At 64.2% G+C, this 27,162-nt stretch overlaps 2 protein-coding genes across 2 annotated transcripts; one reads left to right on the top strand and one right to left on the bottom strand.

The window, feature by feature from the left end:
* Positions 1-1,265: 1,265 nt before the first annotated feature.
* Positions 1,266-14,494, bottom strand: SNAP47 (synaptosome associated protein 47; the record flags this gene model as incomplete). Its single annotated transcript, XM_084242556.1, has 5 exons — positions 1,266-1,412; positions 5,860-5,972; positions 8,686-9,176; positions 10,640-10,702; positions 14,001-14,494. 5 exons carry the CDS (start codon positions 14,492-14,494, stop codon positions 1,266-1,268), a joined length of 1,308 nt encoding a protein of 435 aa, XP_084098682.1.
* A 3,506-nt stretch (positions 14,495-18,000) lies between these two features.
* JMJD4 (jumonji domain containing 4) lies at positions 18,001-20,754 on the top strand (the record flags this gene model as incomplete). The annotated part of the gene is made up of 6 exons (XM_084243808.1): positions 18,001-18,268; positions 18,386-18,551; positions 19,356-19,481; positions 19,551-19,794; positions 20,106-20,252; positions 20,467-20,754. 6 exons carry the CDS (start codon positions 18,001-18,003, stop codon positions 20,752-20,754), a joined length of 1,239 nt encoding a protein of 412 aa, XP_084099934.1.
* Positions 20,755-27,162: the final 6,408 nt, after the last annotated feature.

Consider the following 27,162-nt stretch of genomic DNA (forward strand, 5'->3'; position numbering starts at 1 on the left):
CCTAGTCTCTCTCGGACTGAACAGGGTTCGTGCCCAGCGGCGCAGTCTCAGCAGCCTCCCCACCCCCCGCCCCCGACCTGGGGAAGTGAACCCCACTCCTGGGCTTCATGGCCTCTTGCCCCCAGCTGGACTGGCCACAGCGCTGCCCTGGGGCTTGGAGCAGGCGGAGGGTGGCCCGCCTGGTTCTGGCTGCTGGGTGGCAGAGCTGCCCTGGCCCGGCGGGAGCTCAGCGAGTGGACGTGTGTGGGGGTCTACGGGGAGGGTCTCCCTGCCGTCTGACTGGGGCTGGGTGCCCACCACCCCGGGTGCAGAGAAAAGGGCCTGTGGTGCAGCGAAGTGGACAGGACTGTAGCGGCCAGGGCTGGGGAGAAGGTCCGGTTGGGGACAGTTCCCACGGACTGTCCCCACGGACAGCAGGGCCCAGTTCTGCAGGGTAGGGGACACTTCTGGTTGGGGCACTGAGAACCCAGCAGGCCCCACAGGCAGATTCCAGAGTGTAATCACCCCACCCAGGGTGGGGAGCCTGAAGGAGGCCGATTCGGTGTCTTGTGGGATGGTCAGCGCCATGGCCTGGCCCGAGGGACTCAGGCTCACACCCGACCTCAGGGTGCAGCCTGGCAGTCAAGGCCAGGACTGAAGTCAGGCGGCCTCAGGTGCAGGCGCCCCAGCCCACAGGTGTGCGGCTGAGGAGGGTCCTGGGGTGATGCAGCCACGGCAGGACCCTCCTGGATGTGCTCTGGGCACCCCAGGACTTGTCCTGGCCGCGTGCTGTCGGGACCAGCGGGGCCTCAGTGGGGCCGGTTCTCTGAGGACAGGCTTCGCGCCCCTCAGCTACACCCTCCTGGGGCCCGCGGGCCCCAGGGCCAGGCAGAAAGCAGCCTCGCTGTCTTCTAAGCGACTCGAAGGGCACCCCCTGCTGGCCTTTGAGGACACGGGCCACGTGCAAGACCAGCTGGCTTTGAGCCGGGCAGAAAGCTGGGCTGGGAGCGCATCTCTGGTGTCACGGGGCGACTAGGGGTGTGCCAGGCTCACCTGCAGCTGCAAGTTGACAAGAAACAGGCCCATACATGCGAGGAAAGGGGGACAGAGCGTGGGAGCAGGGGCCACCCTGCAGGCTCAGACCCCTGGGGGGCGGACACCAGGCATGTGGGGCTGGGCTGCCGCCCCAGCCTCACCGCCGCCCTTGCCCGCAGGCCATTTCCCGGGGCCTTCGCCCGCCCACCTCCCCGGCCTGGGTGGAGAAGGAGGCCTCCCCGCCCCTGCCTCTAGGTCAGTCTCTTCATGCGGCGGTTATGCTTGTCGATGGTCACGGTGGCGCGGTCCACGGCCGTTGCGATGCCGTCCAGGGCCTCGTCCTGCCTCTCTAGCTCCGTCTCCGCGGCCAAGGCCAGGCCCCTCAGCTGCCTCAGGATCTAGGTGAGACACAGGCATCAAGGGGCTTTTCCAAAGGGCGAAAACAGAACCTCTGAAGGACCCTGGCGAGCTCGCTAGAGGGTGGGGTGGGCTGGGGCAGGCGAGGGAGGTGCCTCCACCCGGGCTGGGGGTGCCCGTGGGGGTAGGCGCTGGGCTGCTGACCGCCTGAGGACTGGCCGCAGCCAGGTGCACCCGGCGCGGGGGGCGGCAGGCCCTGGCCTGAGCCTGGGTGACCCACAGCGCGGGAAAGTGGGCGCGGCACTTGGGCCGCCTGTGACTCGCACAGGGGTCGCTGCGGTTCCTCCGGGGATGCGCTGTGCCAGCGTGCACTCAGGACGGAGGGGGACTGTAAGGGGATGAGTGAGGACCAGGTCTGCCAGCCCTGCGCACCACCCACCCACGTCGCTTCCAGGCTGTGTTGCAGGGGAGGGACAGGCCACCCTCCAGAGACGCCTGGGTCCAGAAGGCTGCCTCCGAGCCCTGCCCTGCCTGCGTGCCCCGCAGCTCCTGTGAGCGGAGGAGGCCCCGCCGGCAGGGTGTCTCCACGCCCCTCAGGCCCAGGACCGCGTCTGCCGGAGTAGGCACAGGCTGCTGGGGGAGGGCGGGTGGCGAGGCTCCGGGGAGGCCCAGACGTGAACAGGCTGTGGAAACGGGAGGTGCAGGGGCGGGAGCCTGAGGTCATCTGCGCTCTCGCGCGGCTGCCTGGGCGGGGGCGGGCCGGACGGGCCTTGCCAGGCCGCCGGGAGCTGGTGGAAACCCCGTCGCTGAGTCACTTAAAAGCTGGATGGGGCTCCGGAAAGTACGCCGTGGGGTCAGCCGGCTCAGGAGGGGTACGGGTGACCTCACCTGGCCGAGGCCCCAAAGCGGTGACGCGCCTCCCGCACGTCAGCAGGGCTGCCGGCCACGCCCTCCTGCCGGCCATCGGCACAAGAGCCGGCCTGCGCTGGTGTGAGGGTCCCCCAGGACCGGGCGGGCTCGAGCTGCATCCTCACCCCACTGGCCGCGCAAGCTCACGGCTCTAGTCAGCGGCGGTGCTTGGGTGGCCGCGGTGCGGCCCCCAGCAGTCAGGGAGACAGAGGGTGCCCTGGGGAGCACATGTGGTTCTGCTGCCTGTTTACAGGGCCCCAGCAATGTGAGCTGCCCCCAAAGCAGACTCCCGGCATTGCGTCTGGTGTGACAAGCCCTGTCCCTGGCCCTGGGAGGCGGCGCAGGCCTCGAGGGGCAGACTGACGGGCCAGGCCGCCCAGGTTGGGCGCCGGCGCAAGGGGCCACGAGCCAGGTGATGTCTTCATGCTGGAAAGGTAGAAATGGCAAGTGTGGCGTCCGCACACGCCCCAAGCCGCTGCGGCGCCTCCGGTCAGCCTTGAGGGGCCCGGGAGCGGAGCCACCTGTCCCCGAAGGCGCCTCTCGCGGGGACCACCTTGGACGCACGCAGGACACACGTGGTCAGTGGCCCGGGCTGCTTTCCACAACAGCCCCACGCCGCGGCCCATCTCCGCAGGGAGGGTTCCCAGGCCCAGCGGGAGGCCGTCTCCGAGGCCATGGGAACAGCGAGGACGCCGGCGAGGCTCGTGCGCAGTGGCATGGCCGGGAACCACCCCGGCTTAGAGGCCCGGGCGGCTGCAGCTCATGGGGCGGGCGCACCCGTGGGCAGCGCTGACGTCCCACGAGCTCGCGACGGAAAGAACAGGGAGCGTGGAGTCTGGCCAGGCCCTGTGGCCGGGATCGCCAGCCGTCCAGTCACTGCGCCCCTGCGCCGCCTGCCCCAGGCGTCCGGCCGAGTCAGACCGCAGGCCCCCACCCCCACCCCCCCAGAGTGAGCCTGAAGCCAGCTGCGCATCCCCTCCCAGGAAGCCCAGGGCTCAGAAGTGCGAGCTGCTGGGGAAGAGACGGGTGGAGCACACGCGCCCTGGGAAGAGCGACATGCGCGGCCAGCGTTCAGGCAGCAGCCCCGGTGGGGCACAGGTGCCGGCCGGGGCTGGCCGAAACCTCAGGCAGGACTGGAGGCGTGGGCCGCGGTCATGGTCGGGGGTGTCCGGCCCCACTCAGGCTGCCGGCACGTGTGGACAGCGCAAGTGCGAGAAATCGCTGGGCTCCGAGCCTGAGCCTCACGAGGACACCGGCTGCGCCTGCACAGGCCCGGACAGAGCACAGCCCGGTGGGCTGTCTGCCCAGCCTCGCCGTCCAGCTGATGCACCGAAAACCACGCGTTTTCTTGCAGTGAGAAATTAGCAACCATTTAAGGGCAGAGCTGGCGTAAATCAAGCTGTCTGCAGCTGCGGGCGGCTCTGCAGCTCGGGCTGCTAACGTGCGCGGGGAAGGGAGAGGACGTCTGGCTTCCAGCACAGCTGAGGCCCCGGAGGCCGCAGAGAACATTCGGCCACGGTCTGCCCCCCACCCCCAACCATCCTGTGCTCCCGTCATCTCTCCACTGCACTCTGGGGCCCACGGACAGCAGCTGGAGAGGACAGTCTTCTCAGGAGGCCCTGCGGTGTCCTGGGGAAAATCCCCCTCAGACCGTGGGCAGCGCCCCCAGGAGGAGGACATTTGGAGAGATAGGCCCTGCTGCGGGGCGCAGGCCGGGGCTGGGGGTGGTGGTGCTTGGTGGGGGAGGGAGCACGTGGGGTGCAGGCAGGCCTGGGCCTCACTGCCAGCGAGTCCCCCGCGGTCCTGCATACAGCGCCTTGGCCACAGCCAGAGGCCACAGGTACGATGGGGCCAGGCTCCCCACAACCGTGCACAGTCCGGGTGGCAGAAGGCCGGAGGACGCACAGGGGCGGATGGACAGCGCCCATCTTGGAACTCATGCTGAGACACACACAGACTGACTCCCAGCCCGGACCACAGGCTGCCTGGGACGCTGGTGACAGCCAGGACGTGAGACAGGGACTACCGAGGACCGGAGGACAGTGGGACGCCCGCCTGCGCCCTGGCTCTTCTGCAGAAGAGATGAGGCCGGGAGGAGCTGGCGGCTGCCCTGGACCTTGCCTGAGGCCGTCAGGGCCATGTGTCCGGCTGGAATACCGAGAGGGTGGCTGGCTGGGGGCCCCTCCCGCTTACTCAGCCTCCTCTGTCAGTTGAGCCTTGGGAGCCGACACGGGAGACGGTGTTGGGAGCCCTGGCTGGTGATTCAGAGGGACACCCCAACACACCGACCCTGCTCCTCGCTGACCCCTGGCCTGGCCTCAGAGCCCTGAGTGGAGATGGCGCCATACCCGCTCTGGGCGCTGCTGGGATAAGGCCGTCGGGAAGGGGAGGGTGTGTGCAGGCCTCGCCACCAGTGCTGCCTGGACCGTGCCCGGGGACCTTCCTGGGAAGTGGCGCAGCATCGAGAGACCCAACACATGGCCAGACGGAGGACTGGGGCAGCCTGCCACTGACCTGCCACACTGCAGAGCCAGCCCAGCGGCCGGACGCAAGCCCCGGCCCTGCCAGACCCGCTGGGGAACAGCTCCCCTCCAGCCCCTCTGCCAGGCCCACAGCGGGCAGCGCAGACGGGGCCAGCTGTGGCCTGGCCGGCCTGGCCGCCGCATGCGGCTGCCCCTGGCGAGGGCGCATCCTCCTGCGGCCCCGCCTGCAGCCGGGTCTCCAGGACGCGTCTCCACAGAGCGGCTGTAATAGCATTTGCAACAGAAACCACAAGCTGAGTGATGGGGATTTTCTTGCATTTTTGTTTTCCCCAGAAATTTAACTCATTCCTTCTTACGCTTGAGCTTCATCTGCACAGCTCAGAATTCTTGCCTAAATAGGAAACATGTGTTTTACCTCAAAAAGACAATCTCTTGTGAAACCCGCTCTCCCTGCGGGAAGGCCGACTGCGGCCCCACCCAGTGCGGCCTTGCAGACCCAGGCGCCCCCCACCGCTGCATGCAGGCAGCCGGCAGGGAAGGGCCCCACGCCCAGCCCCCCAGAACCGGCGAGTCCCCAGGAGGCCGTGGCCCGCCCGCGGATGGGGGCGGGGCTCCTGGCGCCGCATCCTGGCCAGGGCGCGACTGCCCTCGGGGCCAGGCCTGGCTGGAGTGGGTGGGGGGCCTCCCCCGCCAGCCAGCCCTGCCCCGCCACCCAGCGCCGAGCCCACCCCGTGGCCGCAGGGAAACCGAGGCCGGAGACTCAGACTGCAGGGCCCCAGCAGCTGGCACTTCGCAGCCATCTCCCCACCCAGTTACAGAGGAAGGGGATGGGCACGGGGCAGAGGGATGTGTGTGTGTGGGGGGGCGGCCGTCGGGGTCCCTCCGGCCGGGAGCGCGCCTTCGCCACATGGGGCGCTGGGAGGGAGACATCCAGGCATTTGCTGCAAAAGTTATCTTTAAGGAAAACAAAAGCCGTCGCGTGGCTCAGAAGCGACGCGGGAGGCACGAGGGCGCGGCCATCAGGGCCACGAGGCCCAGCTCGGCCACACCCGCCAGCAGCGGCCAGGGGCTGGGCGGGGACGGGGCGCAGACTCACCTGACTCAGTTCCTGGGCGTCCCTCTCTGAGACGGGAGGCTCCCCGGCCTGGAGCTGCAGCTGCCCGCCCTCCCGGCCGGCTGGGGTCCACGCGCTGTCCTGCGGCCTGGATGCTGGAAAGCACAGCCCCACACAGCGTCACCTTCCCGAAGCCTCTGCGCCCCTGGGCCAGTGCCACGGGCTCAGCAGCGCAGTCCGGGTCAGGGAGAAAGCCCCTCACCCCAGGGCCTCACTTTAAAGATTGAAGAGCCCGGCATGACACCTGCTCACCCTCCCCTGGCTCGCCGGCCAGGCACCTGCAGCGGGGGCGGCTGAGACCGTGGCAGCAACGGCCAGGACCAGGTGGCTCGGCCCCTCCCTCGGGCCACCTGTCCTTTATTTGAAGAGCCAACTCCAGCTGCTCCCTTGGGTGCGGCCAAGGGCAGCGATGCCCCTCCCAGCACCCCCGCTGCACTCAGGGCTCCTCCTGGCTGCCCTCAGCTTTAGCTGCATAGGGGACGGGGCTGCGACCTCCACACGACACCTCCACACCCTCCCTGCTCTCTCAAAGAGTCCCGCCAAGTAGCGTCCCCTCCGAGCACGGCTGACCACAGGGCTGGCCTGGTTGGGCTATGCAGGCTAGAAGGAGCCACTAGCCCTCGGCACGGCACCCTCACCTGCTTCGAGAGCCTGCACAGCCACCCGCTGGCAGACACGGGGCAGAGCAGGAGAGGCCAGGGCCCCCACCATGCACAGGGTGGCCAGGGCTCCGCCTGGGGAGCCTCTCGGGGCAGCAGCACATGGGGCGGTGCAGAGGCCAGAACCCCACAGACAACAGCCAGGATGTGTCCCTCAGGGCCTCCCTCCCTGCCCCCCCCCCAGCCCCTGTGGTCAGGAGACTGCGGAGGCCAGAGCAGGGGCCCACCTGCCTGCCACCTCAAGGCCCGGGACAGGGCCGGAGCTGCCACCGCCCAGAGGCGCCTGAGCCCGAGGGAAAGGCGGGAAGGGACGCATGCCCCAGCTCTGACAAGGAGGGTGACATCGCCCTTTGGGCAGGCAGGCGGGCATTGGATGCAGGTGCCACCTCTCTGCAGACCCGAGCCTCTCCGCAGCCGCAGCTCTGACAGGCGCTGTCCATCCAGGGAGAAGACCGCCTGCAGCTGCCATACAGGGCAGATGCCACCTGCTCATCCTGCTCCTGAGACCCCTGTGCCAGCAGCACCGGCTCTCTGGAAAGTTCTCGCGGAAAGGGCTGGAGGTGAACTCCGCGTCGTGCGGCCGCCCCCTGGTGGCCACACTCTGGCTGTGGCGTCGCCCAAGGCCCAGCTGCAGCTCCACGCTGAGGCGGGCCCTGCCGCGTCACCAGGCCCCTGACCAGAGCACCGGTCCCTGCACCCGGGCAGGGCGGCCTGGCCTCCTGAGGCCCGGGGCAGACACGCAGGCCGGGACGCAGCAATCCATCCAGCCCTAGGCCCGCTGCTGCGGGAAGTTCCGGGGGGCGCCGGGCAGGGCCAGGAGCAGCTGTCACAGGAGGGAGATGATGGAAGGCCTGTGGCTAGCAGCCCCCACAGGCTGTGGAGCTGCACCAGGAGCCAGCACTCTCCAGCCACGCTTCTGAAGGCGCCCTCCCGCTGGCTGAGCCCAGCTGGGGGCCCAGGGCCGCCCAAAAGCCAGGCTGCCGGGTGGTGTCTGGCTCCTCCGCAGCCCTGCCAGCCCCCGCCCCGGTGGGCGGCCCCGGGATGGCAGGGCCCCAGCCAGCTGTGCCCCGCACCCTGCGCAGCCATGCCCAGGAGGACTGGTCCCTCTGCAGCCCTCGAGGGCCAAGTGTCCAGCACATGTGTGGACCTGGGAGAGGAAGAAGATCCGAGGGCAAGACTGAAGAGCACCTGGTACGCGACTGAGACCCTCAGGCTGCAATGAGGTCAGCGTGCCGACAAGCCCAACCATGGCTGGGGGGAGGCACAGGGGGGGGGGGGCTGGGGGGGAGGCGGCCAGGATGCTGCAGCTGAGAGCTGGGCCGCAGGGTGGGGGTGGCAGGCCCTGGGCCAGAGCCGTTTCTGAGACGGGTTTTCCCATCTCACTGTCAATGGCAGTTTTTCCAGGAGTGAGAAAGTGGAACCAACACAGGCCTGGGCACACCTGGAGGGCGGGCAGTGCACACAGCCAGACACAGAGGCGGGGCCAGGCCATGCCTCCCAGGGGGTAGGGTGTTGGGCCCCACCTGCCGCCCCACCAGGCAGACTAGAAGCTGGCGCTGGCAGATGCAGCGCTCCACGCACCCCTGCAGGCGTGGGGGTCTTCCAGCTGCAGGCAGAGGTGTCCCTGGGGTGGGGCCAGCCAGCAGGCTGGGGGGCAGACATGGCCTGGTAGACGTGCTTGCCCCGGAGCCCGGTGTGCTGCCCATGCCTGGTGTCGTGCCGTGAACGGGAGTCATGTTGCATGTCTATGGCTCTGCCCGTCAGCTGGGCCATGTGGGGCCCGTCAGCATGGAAAGGGGGGTCATGCTGAGCAGGTTCTGGGGTGGAGGCAAGACCAGGTCCTCCTGAAAGTGCAGACCCTGGGCCAGGGCAGCACCCCCTCCAGCCAGGAAGTGGGCGGAACAGCTGACACCCCAGGTGCCTAAGCCCCCCAGGCACAGCTCTGGGGTTCAGAGGCCTGGGCATGCCTGGAGGGTGGGCAGGCCAGCAAGGGCTGGGGACCATGGCCGGCAGGGCCACTGGGAGGTCCACCCCCGCCCCCACACCCACCCCTCAGTGCCCCACCTGTCCGGGGTAGGGAAGCGGGGAGGGTCCTTCTCACCCACAGCCAGGCGCCTGGCTGACCGTGGTCCCAGCACAAGGCACCCACCTGCCTGGTGTGTGGAGAAGCCCTGCTCTCTTGGGGAGGGGCCACCGGGGCCCCAGAGTTCTGTGGCATGGCCCAGAAGCTCCATCTTCTGGCTGAACTGCAGGCCGAGGGCACGGATGGCCTCAGGCATCCTGGCGGACAGCAGGCGGTAGGATACGTCAGGCTTCCCAAGGCAGCGCTGGCGCACAGTGACCTCGTAGGGCGTGTGCACCTGGATGTCGTCCACGTCGCTGCTTTCAAACCTGTGCAGGAGCTTGGAGGTTGAGTCGTGGATCTCCAGCCCGGACGCCAGGACCATGAGCTGCCCTAGCCTCACCTGGGCCTCTGCTCCACGGGAAACCACCGCAGGGATGCTGAGCAGGACCCCGGCCTTCCTGTGTGCTTCGGGGCTCACCGCAGCGGCGCCAACTCGGGCCTTCGTGTCCGCCGGCGTCTTCCAGAGCCTGCAGCCAAAGGGCCGCCAAGCAGGAGCCTCCAGCTCTGTCAGCAACCTGGGCGGCCAGACAGAGTGTGTCAGCTCCTCAGCGATGGGCTGGAAAGGCTGTCCGTGCGGTCTGGGGCAGCCCTGTCCTGCTCACCTCAGCCCTTGAGCTGCAGCCTCTTACCCCTTATGTTCCAGAAAGGAGCAAGAGGCTAAGAGCAGGAGGACGGCAGTTCCAGGGCTGGCCCAGCACTCAGGCCAGAACCTTCTCTTCCCGCCCCCCACCCCACCCCCACCACCCCATGACCCGGGCTTGGGTCAATGCTGGCGTGAGGCTCTGGGCAGCTGGGGCGGACACACAGCCCTTTCTGCGGCCCCTGCGCGCCTCAGAGGAGCAGCTGTGGCCGGGGCCTGGTGCGCCGGCCCACGCCGAGGAACCGTGCCGAAGACAAACCGATGGCCTGCAGAGGAGGGGAGGTGCAGGAGCAGGGACAGAAGAGCCAAGAAACAAAGACCAGACGGGACAAAGGGCAGGCAGACCAGAAGCTGGCGCCGGCAGACGCAGCGCTCCACGCCCCGCTGAGGGTAAGCAGACCCAGGACGGCAGCTCCTCCTGACGGTCCGGCCGCAGCCCGGAGGAGAAACGGGCCGGCCACGTCTGTTCCCGCGACTCTGGGAAGGAGAGGAGTGGCCAGGGCGGGAGGGCACCGGGTAGCAGGGCATGGATCCCAAAGGATCATCAGAAAAGCCAGTCTGTGTGGAGCTGCTACCCCGGGTCAAAATTCCTTAAGCAAAAATCGACAAAAACTTAAAGGTGAGTAGACGCGGTTGTAGACGTCACTATCTCTAAAGCTGTGAGAACACCGGTGCTCTGGACACTCAGCGCCTGGGCGCAACAGTCCTCAGCGAGCCAGTACCCAGGTGGTGCCCTACCCAGGTGTGCTCCGGCGCCAGGAAACGCAGCAAACCTCAATAAAGTTCACGGGTCGCAAGGACACAAGTCATGTCCTCTGGCCAATCTAAACGAGAATTAGCAACAGAAACCTAGGCGGCCCGCAAACATGTGGATGTCTTAGTTGTGTAAGTGAAGCAGTGCAGAGGGAATCAGGGACGTGTGTACGGCGGGCGCTCGCGGAGCGGTGGCTGGCAACCCGGAGAGGACGTGGCCCCTGACGCGGCCCCGGGGCCTGAGAGCCGATAAAGACCGACCTCAGCACGATCGGTTCCACCCAAACAAAGCAGACGAAAGGAAAAAAATGACAGTGAAAAGAGAAAAAATACGAACAAAGCCAAAATTTGGTTCTTTCAAGTAACTGAAAAGAATTAAAGCCCTCACTGAATCAAGAAAAAAATAAAATGAAAATGACCGATGCCATGAACGGAAAGACCCTGCAGCTCTGAAGAGTCTTTTGGGCTATGACAATCGACTTCACAGCAAAAACTCAAAAGGTAGAAAAGAAAACTCCTCCAGTGCACACAGAAAGGCCCCGCACAGGGCGGCCTCACCAGGAAAGTGAGCCCAGCCCACCGCACCGGATGAGAGCACCACGCACCGCCCGGACAGGGCGGCCGGCGGCATAGCAAGTGACGTCGGTCCTGGGGACAGAGATAAGGTTGGTCTGACACTTGGAAACAAAGTAAGTTCTCTCACTAGAAAATGGGGCCTCCCTGGGGGTGCAGGGGTGAAGTCTCAGCGCTATCGAGCTATCACCAGCCACTGCGGCCTGAGTCCATCCCCCGCAAGGGAGCTACCCACATGGCACAGCAGACCTCTCCTGTCTCCCCGCTGCTTCCTTCAGCAGTGGATTTCAGTAGATCCACCTACTCTGCTCCCCTCTCTGTCTCTGGGGAGTCTTCTCACCCCCCAAACCTCTGGCCTGCACCCAAGTTCTTGTATGCATCAATAAGTCTTAAAAAACAAAGAAAAGTAGAAAAAAGTGATATGATCATCACAAAATATCCAGAAGTTGAGAAGATTCAACACTTACTCCTGTTAAAATTTGCAGCAAAAACAGAAGAAAATTTCCTCATTTAATTCAGATACCTGTGGGAAAAAACCCAAACACACACAATTTAAAAACAGCAACATGCATGATGTTGATGGAGTCACAGTCTTCCCTCCAAGACCAGAAACAAAATAGCAAGATCCCCCCTCTGGTGCCAATGTTGGTGCAGACTCAAAGGCAACCCTCTTCCAAGGCAGGCAAGCAAGCCCCTCCTCGGCACCTGCGTCCACTGAGCCCTGCTCATGTGGGGACACCCTGGGACACCAGGGACAAGCAGTGAGATGCTGCAGGGTCACAGCAGCGACACCACTAAGGGAGACCGGCCGGGCTGCTAAGGCCAACTGAGCTGTCTGGTTGGCCAACAAAAAGCATGAGACATGCCAGGAGCCAAGCAAAGGCAGCGACCCATCCACAGAAGACAGGAATCAGGGGCACCCGTTCCTGAGAAGTGGGATCGATAGGTAACAACTTCTGAGAGGTTACAGTGTCCAAGGGAGTCACAAATGTCAGGTTTAAAGGGTGAAAGGAAAGCAAGGTGACGATGACCATCTGAGACTATTGATGGACAGATAGAAATCGTATTAAAGAATGCAAGTTCTCAAAAAGTAACAATTACTCAACAAACACAGTCCCAGGACCGGGTGTCGCTGGTGAATGTCACCAAACGTTCGGAGAAGCAGCAGCAACCAGCCCCAAGCGGCTCGGCTAGAGCTGTCAGAGGGGAGCTATGAGCTGCGTTACCCAGACCCGGAAACCAGACAAGAACGCTCCAGAAAGCCAGAGGAAATAGCCCTGATAAAATCAGCTGCGCTGTCCCGCGACATAATATTGGCAAAGCGGACTCAAGAGCAAGCAGACGCACGGCAGGCTGATGGAGTGCCGGGAGCGCAGCACCCCCAGCAGAGTGGTGGGCGGGCACAGAATCACCTTGTCAGATGCAGAAAAAGCATGGGACAAGTCCCAGCACTGTTCACGCTGAGAACAGGCGGGTAAAGAGGGCATGCGGCAGACGCTTGCTCAGCCACCGGCCTCCCCGCTCAGCCTCCTGCTCAGCTCCCCGCTGGCCTCCTCATGCTCAGCCGTTCGTGGGGAGCTGAAAAGTTTCCTCTGAAATCAGAAGCAGGATGGTGGTGCTAAGTCGTGCACTTTCAATCCTACACGCCCAGCCTTGCCGCTCCTGGCGTAAGCCTAGCCCGAGCAATGAGGCAAGAAAAAGAACGAAAAGGCAGCCGGATTGCAGAGGAGAAATATAAGCATCTCTAGTTATAGATGATGTGACGCTGTGTACAGAGCCCTGGAGACGCTACCAGAAACTCTTAGAATAAATGCAGCAAACTTGCCAGATATGAAGCCAATTCCATTTCCATACACAAACGATGGGGCTGCCAGTACTACAATTTAAAAAACATTCCACTTACAATTGCCTAAAAAAGGAAGAAAATACCTAGGAATAAACTGAGCTGAGAATGTGTGAGATCCAAACACTGAAAACCATAAGACAGCAGCAAGGACAGGGAAGACAACGTCAGCCAGAGGCCAGTCCATGCCATGAGGCAGGAGGCCCCAAGTGACCCTCACCAAACCCACGATGGTGATTTTCTACAGAAATAAATGACCTGAAAAGTTTTATAGAACCACAAAGAATCCCAGACAGTGAGAGTGACCTTGAGGAAGAACCAAGGTGGAGGGAGGCACCGTATCTCCCAATTAGTAATTTTATCATGAAGTGACAGCATCCAAAAATGTGTGGCGTTAGCACAAAACAGCTCTGTATGTCACAGAAACTGAACAAAGATTCCAGAAATAAACACACACGGTGACTGGCCGGGCAAGGCAGTCAGAGGCGCACAGTGGACGTGGGCAGTGTCTGTGCTGAATGGTGCCGGGAGCACCCAGCAGCCACGTGCAAAAGGATGGAAGGACTCACAAGGGTCAACTCATAATGGGTCAAAGACCTGGATGTGAGCCCTGCAGCCGCAGGACGGTAAGAACACGCCGAGGTCCACTCCGGGACAGCTGTCGCGGCAAAGAGTTTTTTTCCATTTGACCAAAAACAGGCTAACAAAAGCAAAAATTAGCATGTGACATCACATCAAGGTAGAAAGCACCGACAGAGCGGAAAGGCCCCTGAAGGGCGGGGGAAGACGTCTGGAGTCACACCAGCACGAGGCACTTGTACCCAACACATTAAAGAAAACCCAACTGAATACGGCCAAGGACCCACATCTCCCTTTTCCTAAGAAGGTGCCCGATGGCCGCCAGGTGCTCGGGAAGGCGCCAGCATGGCTCAAGGTCAGGGAGACCCTCCGGGCCCTGCGGGCGGCAGCTGCGTGTGCAGGCAGCTGGCGAGGCGGTGGTGCGTGTGTGCGAAGAGCAGTCTGGGAAGAAGAAAGGGAGCCCAGCGTTGCTGGCAGCCATGGGGGTCCACACAGCCGCTGTGAAATGACTATGCCCCCCTCCCCCCGGAACTTAAAAGCAGATCTGCCTGTGACCCCGCAGCATCACTGTTGGGTACGTATGGAAGCAAGAGGTGTGGTTGCGAGGGGAAGAGGTGCTGCGTGTGGATCAATGCGCTGGCGCCACGTTCTCCCCCCCCCACCCCCAGCCCGCATGTGGGTGTCCGCAGCCAAATCCCCAAACTGGAAGAGCCACGCGGACCCAGAGCGCAGGGCTGCTCTTCACACAGAAACGCTTTGCCTCAGAGAAGCTGCTTTTCCTTTTCAAAAGGGTGTGCGACCGTCGTGAGCTTCCTCTTGTCCCTTTGAAGTAATTCCCAGACCTCCCTGGTGCCCCAAGGCAGGCCTGCGCAGCTGTGTGAACACGTGAAAGCTCCAGGGGCCTGTCAGGGCTTGGTGGGAAAGGAGACGACCCGGCCCCAGCCCACTCACCTGTCAGCCATGTCCAGGTTGGCCTCCATCTGGTCCAGGCCTTGGGCCACGCCGTCGAGCTGCTGGCCCTGGTGGTGGAGGGCGCGTGCCGCGTGCTCCAGGCACTGCTGCGAGCGGGCCATCAGGCCAACCAGCTCCTGCCCCTTGGTCGCGGGTGCAGCCTTGGCAGCAGCCCCAGGCCGGGCCAGCAGCTGCTCCCTCCAGAAGTGCTCCAGGACGCTGAACACGGTGTCCCGGCTGGGCCGCAGGGCGCTGAACCAGTGCTTGGTGCCACCCTGCTCCAGGATGGTGACGGAGCTGAAGATGAAGTGAGATGCCTCCTTCTTGATCTCGGTGATGCTGGCAAGGGGAATGCTGACCAGGGCGTCTCTGGCTCCACTGGCTGTGAAGCTTAGCACACACGGCGTGAGCCCCAGTGTGCCCGGGACCCATCGCTTCTCGGGCTCCCAATAGTAGGAGCCCGGCCAGGCACGGATGCAGACGTCTCCGCTCATCTGCTCCGGGTCCTGCCGCAGCCTCTGCCCAGAGAAGAGAGCACAAGTGACGGGGTGGATGGGGCTAAGATGTGCCTCTCCCTTGGGTGAGAGGTGCTGGGACCCAAGTGGGGGCTGGGCAGGCCCCAGGGCCAAGGGAGGCGGGTCCCGGCCTGGCCAGGCTCTCAGGACACCCCAGGGAGGTGGGGCAAGGCCTTCTGCTGAGCAGAGGGAGAGGGTGGGGACTCAAACCAGAGCCCCAAGTCCCAGAGCCTGCCAGAGCATCCCTCCTGGGAGCAGGTCTACTGCAGGCCATGGCCAATGGGGGAGACTGGAATGCCCAGCAAGCCGGCCCCGGCCCCCCCCAGGAGCCGTCTTGCCTACGGTGACCCTGCTATTGTGTCCCTGCCATTCTCCCTTCCTGTTCATTGTTCCACTCGATTTCCTGGAGGAAATGCCCCTTCATACAGTCCCAGGGCTGGACAAAGCCTGAAGGGTGCACTTGGGCAGCCCTTGTGGCCACAGAGTGCCAGGCAGGCCTTGGCCCCAGGTGCCCCCACAGCAGGGTCCCACCCGGGTCTCCCCATCCTCACTGCAGCCCCCACTGTGGTTATGATGGGAAACACGCCCCAGGGCTACTGGGCCTTGTCCACACGGCTGGCCCGTGGGGTGTCTGCAGAACAGGGAGGCCGCGGGTGTGAGCCCTGCCAAGGCCCCAGGCATGGCCAGTGACACCAGGTGGGGCTGGTCAGTGCTGCCGCCGAGGCTGAGCAGCATGGCCGATGCAAGGGGTGGACACGGGCAGAGCCAGGGCCACGGGTCAGGTACAAGCCCCTCCATCTAGCAGCTCCTGGCCCCAGGTGCTGACCTGGCCTCGGGCCTCCGTAGTCAGCGCCCGTATTGGTGCTTCCTGCTGACCAGCTGGCCTGGGCTGGCAGGGCGGCCATCCCGGTGCCCCAGTGAGCACGATTGAGTGCAGGCAGGGATATGCCCGCTGGGGACGGGCCCTCCCCCCACCCCAGGTCCTCGGGCCATATAACATGCAGCCCCTGTCTCCCCGTGATGGGCTGCTGGCTGCCCCTGACTGGGGGCCGGGGCTGGGCCCTGTTAGAAGTGGGGCTGCTGGTCTCCAGGACGGCGCCGAGGACGCCCTGCAGCCGGCAGAGCGGGCTTCTCTGCGCTTCCAGCAGCCTTGTGGCCCAGGGAGACTCAGCATCATGTAAACACCTATTTTTAGTTAATTTCCAAAGTAACAGAACAAGCCCCATTTCACACACCTTCCAGTAACTCCAGCCACAGTCAGAACAGTGGGGCAGTGTCTCGGTGCTGGCCTTTTCCATTACCGTCACCTCCTGCCCCCGCCATGTGCCCACTTACACCCTGGGAGGCTGGGCTGGCTGTGTGGGGTGTCTGCAGAGCAGCCTGTCCATATGGCCTGCGAGACCACCAGGTCCTACTTGCCCCCACTGCCTTTCCCAAAGAGGGTGGGACTCTGCGCCCCCTTACCCTACCAGCCCCACTTCCTCTCTGGCTCTTCTGTGTGGTGGTCACTAGAGGGGCCCTCGCAGTGGGGTGGTCTGCCAGTCCCCGGGGTGCTCAGGCCAGCCCAGGGGCTCCAGTGACATGGACACCTGCGCTCTGCCCAGCTCTGCCTGCCCCCAGCCAGGCCAGGTGCTGCCAGGCGCTGACAGCAGAGGGTGGCTGCGTGGGCAGCAGCCAGTCCAGGGCCCGGGCCCCCGACGTGAGGCGCATGCTCCCGCTGGCCAGAGGCCCCCCTTTCCGGAGACCTAGTCTCACTCGTAGTTTCCGGAGCTGGAATCCTGGAACCCCCCCAGGAATTACCTAATGGACATGGCCTTTCCCGAGGAGAGCTCAGGGCACAGGCCCTGGGTCTCGGGTGGTCTGAGCAGTTTCCCACGCTGGTCCCCGCACGTACGCAGCCTCAACCAACAGCAAGTCGTTAAGGAGTGTGCTACAAGGCCAGACACTGACACCTGGTTAGTTTTCCAAAAAGACTCGAAGCAGCAAAAGCCGACATAACCGGGTGAGCTGAGGTAGGTGGGAGAGGAGAGGTGGGTGGGAGGAGCAAGATCACACACTTGCCCTCAAGCCTGGGCGCGGGGCGTTTTGAAGGCGCCGCCTGCCGCCAGGCCCAGGTGTGTGAGGACGGCTGTGGTAAGGCCACAGAGACCCTTGTGCCCCCGCTGCTTCCTCACCAGCACAGCCGTGCTCCCCACTCACCGGAGCCCCCTCCGCTGTCCCCACTGCAGATTCTTCTGGGTGGGTAAACTTTACACCCCTGGAAACAGCCCCCGCCCCGAACTCTGCTCCAAAGGTTGGAGCCCCAGCACACCCAGAACCCACATCTTCCCGGGACGTGGAGGGGGCAGCCCCCTCCGCTTGCTTTGGCAGGAGTGAGGCAAACCAGCGCCACTGCCAGCCTGGAGCTGGAGCCGCGTGTCCGGGGCCGCACAGATGCCATCGCATCTGCTTTGTGCTGCTGCCTGCCTGGTGCACGCCTGTCCGCCATCTGCTCTCGGGGCCCCTGCATGTGTCATGGGGCAATGGGCTTGTGTTCTTCCCACAGGTCAGTGGACAGGGTGCTGGCAGGACTTTTCTGACAGATGGAGACCCTGGCCCACGTGACCCACAGACCTCCACCCAGTTCAGGCCTGGAGCCGGGCTCAAGTCCACATCAACCCCCACACCTCTACTTCCCGCCCTCCCTTGTTCCCCCAATACCCCTGCAGAGAGGTATTCCTGTACACCCCATACCGCTCCAGGCCCCAGCAATACCTCCCCATCCCCACCACTGCCCCAGGGCCCCAGCTTCCCCTCCTGGACCCTCAGCATCCCCTCTCGGTCCCCAGCTTCTCTAGGTGCCCCAGCTCCCCCTCCAGATACCCCAGCTTCTCCAGGCACCCCAGCTTCCCCTCGCAGACCCCAGCTTCTCCTCCAGGTAACCCCAGCTCCCCCTCCAGGTACCCCAGCTCCCCCTCCCGGTCCCCAGCGCCGCCTCCAAGTACTCCAGCAACCCCTCCCGGTCCCAGGTTCTCCAGGTACCCCAGCAACCCCTCCCTGTCCCAGGTTCTCCAGGTACCCCAGCAACCCCTCCCGGTCCCAGGTTCTCCAGGTACCCCAGCAACCCCTCCCGGTCCCAGCTTCCCCTCCCAGCCCCCCACATGGCCCCGCCTCTGGCCCTGTGCATCCTTGTCACCCCCACCCCTCTGCCCTGGGGCCTTGGGAGAAGGAGCGAGCCTCACCGCCGCAGCCGCGGGCGGCGCTCGGGGCGCAGTTCCGCCGCGGCTTTAGGGGTGCCGCTCACCTGAGGATGCGCGAGGGCCGCCCGCGAGCCCCGGGGCCGACGCCGCGGGAGGGGCTCGGCGGCGCGCGGCGCGCCTGCGCGGGGGCGGGGCGGGCGGCGCGGAGTGCGCAGGCGCGGGGCCGCGCCGCGCCGGGCTCGGGCGGCAACGCGAGCCGCGCGCCCTCGGTTCCGCCCGGCCCCGGGGCGGCGGGGGCGCGGCCGCATGGACCGGGAGACGCGCGCGCTGGCCGAGGCGCACTTCCGCGCGCTGGGGGGGCGCCCGCCCGCGCCCGCGCCCGCGCCCGCCCCGCCGCGCGTGGACTTCATCGCCGAGCCGGCCGCCTTCCCCTACGCCGCCTTCGTCCGCGGCTACCTGCTGCCCAACCGGCCGTGCGTCTTCTCGCGCGCCTTCACCGACGGCTGGGGCAGCCGGCGCCGCTGGGTCACGCCCGCCGGCGCGCCCGACTTCGACCACCTGCTGCGGCGCTACGGTGCGGGGCGCGGGCGGGGTGCGGGGCGCGGGCGGGGCGGGGGCGCGGCGGGGCGGGCGGGGACGCGGGCCTGGGGCGCCCCCGCGGGAGCCGGCTGAGGCCCGACCCCCCTTGCAGGAGACGTGGTCGTGCCGGTCGCGAACTGCGGGCTCCGGGAGTACAACGCGAACCCCAAGGAGCACATGCCCCTCGGGGAGTACCTGCGCTACTGGAGGGAGCACATCCGGGCCGGCTACGCCTCCCCGCGCGGCTGCCTCTACCTCAAGGACTGGCACCTGTGCAGGTGGGGCCGGCGGCGGCCCCTCCCGGCCCGCAGCCCCCCGCAGAGCCGGCGCCCCCGCCGCGCCTCTCCCTGTCCTCCGGCTCCCTGTCCAGCCCCCCCCCCCCGCTGAGTTGCTGCTTAGGCGCTGAGTCTCCCGCCAGCCCCCGGACTTGAGCTTCCCTCGAGGCTCCTGGCTCGCTCGGGGTCACTCAGCTAATGGGGTGTTATCAGGTGGCTTACGTGGAAACCGGGTTCAGAACCGTCAGCTGAGACCGGAACCCGGGCTCTGCGGCCCCTGAGACCCTCGAGGGTGGAGCGGCACCTGCACAGTGACTTGGTCCGGCAGGAGCAGGGGGCATGGCCGGGCGTGTGGGGAGATCTGCCCACGAACCCCGCCCCGTGCCCCTGAAATGGTTCTCAGTGCCCCACATTTTACCTGGCACCCTAAAGACAAAAACTAGGAGGCAGCCTGGGGCGGCACTCGGTGGGGCCCTGGTGACTGTCTCTGTCCTCACCCCAGGCGGCTGTGGGTGCTGAGACCTGAGCCTCCCACAGCCGCTGTGCGGGGGGGAAAAGGGCTTGGAAGGTGGGGCACAGAGGACACCCCATGCGTGGTGTGTGCCCGCAGGTGGCCCCAAACAGGGGAGCCAGAGTATGCACTGGCATTGCAGGGGCTTGCCCAGCCACAGGACCCCAGAGCTGCCTGCGGCCCACTGGGGGGCAGCATCCCCTGGTAGCTGGGTGGTTCTGGTAGCCTGGCAGCGGCAGGTGGCCCCCGTGGGGGTGGGGGCACGGGGCTCCCCCCACAGCCCTGGCCGCCCGCAGGGACACCTCGGCGGAGGACGTGTTCTCCCTGCCCGAGTACTTCGCCTCCGACTGGCTGAACGAGTACTGGGACGCCCGGGGCCTGGACGACTACCGCTTCGTGTACATGGGGCCGGCAGGCAGCTGGTGAGTGGGCCCCTGGCGGGGGAGGGGCAGGGGGTCCGTGCCACAACGCCAACGCAGCCCCTGCCGCAGGTCGCCCTTCCACGCCGACATCTTCCGCTCCTACAGCTGGTCTGTCAACATCTGCGGGAGGAAGAAGTGGCTCCTATTCCCGCCAGGGCAGGAGGAAGCCCTGCGCGACTGCCAGGGTGCCCTGCCCTACGATGTGACCACCCCCTCCCTGCAGGCGCACGGCGCCCCACCCCTGGAGGTCACGCAGGAGGCCGGCGAGATGATATTTGTGCCCAGCGGCTGGCACCATCAAGTCCACAACCTGGTAGGTCGGACCCCAGCTGCCCTGGCGGTCCTGAGCCCTAGCACCCACGCCCATGCGCCAGCGTCCCTCCTCCTCCTGCGGCCATCCCTATTGCCTCCTGGGCCCTGCGCCACATCCTCCTTGGGCACTGGGGCCTCAGGGCCTGCTCTGGAGTCCTTGTGGACCCAGCGAGTCGGCTCCGGCCCCCTCTGTGCCTGTGGGAGGCTGAGCGGCCTCCTCCTGGCCCCTTTTGGGCACAGGAGGCTGGAAGCACTGGGGCGGGGACGGTCACGGGGGCTGGTGGTGCCAATGTGACCTGTCCCGTCCCACAGGAGGACACCATTTCTCTCAACCACAACTGGGTGAACGGATGCAACCTGGCCAGCATGTGGCACTTCCTCCAGCAGGAGCTGCGGGCCGTGCAGCAGGAGGTGGCCGAGTGGCGGGACTCCATGCCCGACTGGCACCAGCACTGCCAGGTGTGTGGCTGCAGGTTGGCAGGGGTGGGGCCTGGCCTCCAGGCTGCTGATTGCCACTGCCTCCCCGCCCCCGTGTCTGCCCTGTCATCAGCCCTCACCTGGGTGACCGGCCGTGTCTGAGGGTCCCTGGCAGCCTGGACTCTGCCTGTGGTCAGCAGAAGCTGGCCCAAAACGCCCAGAGAGCAGTGGCTCATGGGTCTCTCCCCTGACCCAGGTCATCCTAAGGTCCTGCTCCGGGATCAACTTTGAGGAGTTCTACCACTTCCTCAAGGTCATCGCTGAGAGGAGACTGCTTGTACTCAGCCCCGGTGAGCCGGATGGCGCCAGCCCCGGCCTGGGCCCCCAGCAGGCTGCTTTCGACGTTGGCCGCATTGCCGAGGTGCTGGCGTCTGTGGTGGCCCACCCCGACTTCCAGAGAGTGGACACCAGCATGTTCTCGCCACAGCCAGGGGAGCTTCTGCGGCAGCTGGAGGAGACCGTGGCCGCCACCGCGGCCCTGTAGCCACCTGGGCACTGCAGAGCCCAAGGGCAGCTCCAGGGCCCCTTCTGGAAATAAACCGTGGCCGGCCCACAGCCTGGCCCCTGCCGCCGCTCCCTCTGGGGTGTTCTGCAGCATCGGTTTGTGGCCGTCTAGGCTACATGGTGAGGCCCGGCCAGGACCGAGACTCTGGGTCCGGGGCGGGGGGGGGGGGGCGATGGTGGCTGGACCCGCACGAGGACGCTGCTGCCGGGTGCTGGGGAGCTGGGGCCTGGGGCTTGTTTTCTTGGTGCCTTGGAGACCGCTGTGCCTCAGCTCGTGGGCCCCAGGCCAGCCCACGCAAGCCCGTCTCCCTCCCATACCACAGCCACTGGCACCGCCCAGGAAGCTGGCAGGGTGGTACCCACAGGGCAACAGCGCATCCGGCCCCTTGGCCCTGCTGGCAGTGAGACCCTCCTTGTCCTTCTAGACCCTAGCCCGCCCTGCAGCGGCACACCTGGCAGCAGTGTCCCTTGCCCCGGCCACCTGCAGGCCCAGACGCCCAGCCACACGCCTGCTCGCTCAGCGCCCTCGCTCTGCATGCCCAGTGTCCTGGGCACAGCCCTGTCCACGCTGCCCAGCTCCGGTGCACCTGCATCTGCTTTCAGAGCCCACGGTGCCTCACCTGTGAGCCTGTCCATGCCTGCGGTGCCTGCGCAGATCCTGGAGGCCCGCAGTACCCACGGACGCCTCCACGCACATCCAGCACCTCTCCTTGGCCTTCGCACTGTGCTGTCCACACTGCACCAGTGGCCCCTGGGCACCTCCCTCCCACCCCCCTCCCCGTCAACACCACACCAGGTGGTGTCTGCTTGCAGGGCTCAGCCGCACCCACTCGCTCTCGGCCCCTACTGCCTGCCCTGACCATGTGTCCACCTGGTGTTGGCTGAGGCCTTGCTGCCTCCCACAGGCTCCCTGCTGGGCCCTGTCCTTGCTGCCCTTAGGCCTGGGGCCCTGCACCCCTGCCTAGCAGCCTGCATCATCCTTCCCCCTCCTTGGAAGGGGGCTATCCCCTGACGTGACCTCGGTGGGGGCTGGATGCTCCGCAGGCACGGGGCCTTCTGGGACCGACACAAGGGCTGTCCCCGGGGGCCTCGGAACCGTGGCCCAGACCCTGTGCCTGCCATCCAGGGTGGTGGTCTCAGCTGCGGAGCCAGCCCTTCCCTTGTGGGCATGGGTGCTGGAGACCCTCATGGCCTTCTCTGGACCCGGCCAGGGGAGCAGCCCTGCAGGCCTGCTTGAGTGGCCAGAATGCTTGGGAGCACTAGCTGCTTTGGGCATGGGTCCCAGCCCCCCTGTAGGGAGGTTAGTGGGGAAGGGGCTTGCAGCTGTAGCCCCACCCTGGGTCCAGGCCTCCCCAGAGTCCTCCCCGGAGGAGGGGCAGCCCCTCCTGCCTCTGTCCACTTGCTCCCATCCTTGCTTTGGTGTTTTCCTCTTTGCATTCTGTGTGTTGATCAGTTGTTAGTTTCCAACGCTTACTACCAGGAATCGTGTAGCTTGACCTTGAAAAGTTTAGCTTTTGTATTGGACAAAATAAACTTCAGAGAAGTTTATTTTGGGCCTGGAGGGCGGGCCCAGCAGTAGCCCAGGCCAGGAGGGCCCTGGGGAGTGGCCTCCAGCCCGACCCAGTGTCCTGGGCTGGTGACACCCATGCCAGCGCATCCTCTGCTGGGGATGCCCTCAGCAGCCAGAGCCCTTTTTCCTGTCCACCAGGTCATGGCATGGCGAGGGCCCATGCCTGTACGTGGACACGGAGGCCACCATACACTTGACTGGGGGCGCTGCAGTCAGGACAGAAGCAGCACGGGTCACAGTGCAGGAAGGCCAGACGCCAGCTGGTGGGGTTGGCACCGGCCGGGCAGCAGCTGGTGCCAACTGAGGCTGCTGCCCAGCAGGAAGGTGCGGGGTGGGGGGCACTTCCTGGCCCACCCGCCGGTCCCCGCAGCTGGCTCTTGGCCCACCCTGCAAAGCAGCCCGGGCTGGGCTAAACGTAGCTAAATGCCACTTGTGTTTCCCCATTTTGTTGCGCTGGGAACGTGAGGTTTGCCCTTGCGCCTTTGCCTTTACGGATAAAGGGGTGGAATGTTTAAAAACAGTTCTTTGAAGTGTAACATATGGGAGCGCACACGGCTCGCGTTTCAGGAAGTGAACCATGAGACCAACCCCCGCTCAAGCACTGGGCCGTGAGCAGGACCCAGAGGTCTCTGCCAGTCGCTCCTCCCTCCAAGGCCTTGTCCTGACGTCTCATAGCGTCAGGAGACCTATTGGGTACTCTGTTGAGTGGCTTTCCTTGAAATTCCCTTAAAATTATGTTTGTGAGATGAACCCATGACAGACATAGGTTGTGAGTTGTGAGATGTGATGGCAGGCTGGTGGTGGTTGTTGCCGTGCACTGCGCCATTGTGTGACTGCGCCAGTTTATATGTTCTTCCACCGACAGGCAGTCGGGGTGTGTCTGGTTTTGAGTTAAGACAAATAGAAACATTTTGTGTGTGTCTTTTGGTGAGTTGGTGCATGCACCTGTCCAGTGTATACCTGGCAGTGGAATGCTGAAATGTTAAGGAATTTTGTTTTTATGTGTTTTCAGCTGCCTGTGTCCAGGTGGAAATGATTAGTAGATACTGAGAAATCGATGCAAAAGAAAATGGGTAACTGAAGAAGTAACGTTCCTTGGATTTTGACCCTTACATAAGTAAATATCTTCCTGTGGAAATTGAACGGTTTTTATTGTTCAAAATCCAAGTACTGGGCAGAGTAAGCAAATGTATTGCAGCCAACTGGCTTAGAGGAACTTTTTGTATCAGAAACAAAGAGGAAAAAAGATTCTCATGGCTGGGAAGAACCACGTCTGGGGCCTGACATCACATGAATAAGCAAAAGGAGGGGAGGGGATCCTCCCGGTGGGGTCACGCTGCTTCTGTCTACTGCTTTGGGGAGGGAGTAGGAGCTGCCAGCCTCTGCCTGTGAAGAGAGGAAGGGGGAATGAACGTTGGGCCTTCGGCAGAGTTGGTGAGAAGTCCTGTAGCTATCACTGCGAGCCACTCAGCTGGTCAACGCTGGGAATCAAACCATTATGCTTTCTCTGTAGTCTCTCACCTTTAAAGCAACCAGCAGAATGGCCTCCCTGGTGGCACAGGGGTTAAGTCTCAGCACTATGAAGCTATCAGTAGCCACTGTGGCATGAGTTCAATCCCTGGCCAGGGAGCTACCCACATGGTGCAGCAGACCAGTCTCCCTGCTGCTCCCCTCAGCAGTGAATTTCAGTGGATCTGCCTCTTTTGCTCTCCACTCTGTCTCTGGTGGGTCCTCTCAACCCCTCACACTTCTCACTCCCACCCCGCACCTCTGGCATGCACCCCAGTTCTATGCAAAAATAAATGAAAAATCTTAAAAAAAAAATGTACTCTATATATACATAATAGAATACTACACAGTGAACAAAAAAGATAAACTCGTGGATGGGGCTGGAGGGGATTATGTAAGTGAAGTCAGACTGAGAAAGACAAACCAGATGGTGCAATGAGTATCTGGAATGTAGAGAACCCAGACAAGGGGTCAGATAAAGCGAAACTAAAAAATAACCCTTGGAAGCAGACTCTAGAACTAAGATAGTCCGAGGGCGAGGAGGGAGGCACAAGCACAAACTGGGGAGGGTGCACAGGGGCCCATGGTGAAGGACTAGGGGTGCTTCCGTAGTGGTGTATGTAGTAACAGCTCTGAAAAGGGCGGGAGGGGGGCAAGGAAGGATCCTATACTTCCAGAATACAATGTAAGCCCACGTTGCCTCACTTTGAAAAATAGATATGTATGTGTGAAAAATAAAAAGCCGCTGGGAAAGCAGGAACTGTCTTTTGCAAGGATTCAGCGCCTCAGCGCTCCTTGTCCTAGCCTGGGGTGGGGGGCAAGCTCCACAAGGTGGCGGCAGACGTCAATTTCAGCCTCTGAAAGGACCAAGGTTTATTCAAGGATAAAATGGGCCTTTCTGATAAGATTTAAATTAACGTTTAGTAGAATCGAGGAGTTGGATTTAATAGTCTATCACTTATAGTCTTGGATGATCATTTTAGTGTGTTGAATAATTTGCATTTGAATGTTTTTTTCTGGAAATAAAGATATTCCACAAGTGTATTTATTGATGAGGAGAGAAAGTTCACAAATCTAGGTAAATTGTGATCACACACACCCAAAGAAGGTTCACATGGTTGGGATTCAAATGGTGAGGTGAGGCTCGTGGGGTTCTTAGTGCCTCTGAGAAAGGATTCAGCAGAGGTTCCATTCATCAGCACATGGCAGGTTTAGGAAGGAAAAAAGAGAAACCCCCGCAGGGCGCAGGCGGCGGTCTTCAGAGACAAGAGCTGCAGGTTTGCGTGTTCACAGCGCGCAGCACGATGTGCCGTGGCTGTCTGGGCCTGGGAAGGGGTTTTATTCTACTTTCAGAAGTGTGGCTTTATAGTTGTTTTTTTTTTTTAAATTTATGCAATGCAAGAACTGGGGTACAGGCCAGACGTACAGGGGGGTGTGGGGGTGTGGGGGTGAGAGGACTCTCCGGAGACAGAGCGGGGAGCAGAACAGGCAGATCCACTGAAACCCACTGCTGAGGGGAGCCGGGGACCGACGGGCGAGGTCTGCCGCGCCCTGAGGGCTGCTCCTGGCCGGCTGGGGGTGGAATTTGTGCTGCAGGGGCTGGCGAGGGCTTGTGAGCGCGTCTCTAGCCCCGGGGGGGGGGGGGGGTGCGCCGCAAGGGCGGCTTTTTAAAAGCGTCAAGTTCCCTCGCTGGTGAAGAGGAGGCTTCTGTTTTCCCGCTCGCGCCCAGCGGTGTGAGAGGAGGCGCAGAGGCGACCCGGCGGGGGAGGGAGGCCCTTTCAGCGCCGCCCGTGGACAGGCATGAAAACGAAGGACCCGGATTCCCGCCGGACCCCCGGGGCCCCGCGGAGGAGGGAAACTCCCTGGACCGTGATCCTGAGGGTGGACCCGGCGTGACCCCCTCCGAGAAGCGCCCGCGGCTCCCGCGCCCCCTTCCTGCGCGCGCGGGTCTGGGGATGGGCCGGGACCTGCGGCCGAGGCGGGGCCGGCGGGGCCCGGGGCTCCGGGAGAGGCGCCCCCGCGCCGCCTGGACACGCTGGCCCGGGTCAGGCGGCCGCCCACGGGCACCGCGGCCCTCGCCGGGCCCCGCGGACGGGCTGGCGCGGCTGCCTGGACCCGCCCCGGCGGGCGCCGGCCCCGCTGTCAGCGGGCGGCCGAGGCCAGCGCGGTCCCTTCGCGACGCCCGGGGGCGCCTCGGCGCCTGCCTGGTCCGACCCACCCACCGCGGAGTCCTGGGGCGCCCGGGGGGGGGGCAGCGTCGCGGGCTGCGGGCGCCGCCTCGGGGCCGGGCTCCCGGGTCGGGGCGCGCCAAGACGGCGGAGGCCGGTTCCCGAGACTCGGGGGGAACCTCGCTCGCGCCAAGACCGGCCCGGGCCCCGCGACCAGCGGCGAGACTCACGGGCTCTCGCCCCCTGAGCCTGGGCGCGCCCCCCGGCCGAGGGCGGGGCGGGACGTGGCCTGGTCTGGCCCGGAGCCGCCCCCTCGCAGCTCAGGTGCCCGGGAAGGGAGGCCCGCGAGCCCCGGACCACGGGTGTCCTGTCCTCCTCAGGGCAGGCCTCAGCTTGGGTCCGGAGTCCATGTGCGGAGCCCCACAATGCGGAGCCCCACAATGCGGACCCCGAGGGGCAGGAGGGAGGCACAGCACACCACACACCAGGGCTTCACCCCAGGCTGCAGAGGCAGGAGCTGGACAGGCCCCAGAGGGAGGGAGCAGGGTGTCCGCAGAGGCAAGGGCTCTTTCAAGAGAACAGGCCCCACTTCCCTCTGCACAGGGACTACCCTCCCCAGGAGCCTCAGTCCTGGATTGCTCTCCCTGGGCCCAGCAGCCGATTCTCCAGTTACCTGCTTAGTCTGAGTCCAGATAGACACCTTGCCAGGGGTTGCGCTGTGTGCAGCCTGGGTGAGAGTGAGTTCTGCGTGGCCCGCCCGATCCCCTCTGCCTTCAAGGACCACTGAGGTACGGGACCTGGGTCAGGTTTGTATGGAGACAGAATTTACTCGAGCAAAGGCAACAAGACAAAACAGACACAACCATGGAGGGCACTGACCGCCAGGCCACTCAGGTACCTGTTTCTCCTCAGCTCTTGTCTGGAGAGTGGAGGGTGGTTCAGATGGTTTCTGACCCACTAGTCTCTTGGGGAGTGGACCGGTCAGTAGATTTCCTCTGAAGCCCCCACCCCCAACCCCAGGGGAAGTGCAGAATGAGTGGCGGCTACTTTTGTCCTCTGTGGCTGCTGAGAAGTGATTCACAGGAAATGACTGATTCACCCTGGTACAGACGCAGGGCCTCTCCCCTGTGTGTCCTCTGGT

Source organism: Talpa europaea (genome assembly GCF_964194135.1).
Source record: "Talpa europaea genome assembly, chromosome: 9".
Taxonomy (NCBI): domain Eukaryota; kingdom Metazoa; phylum Chordata; class Mammalia; order Eulipotyphla; family Talpidae; genus Talpa; species Talpa europaea.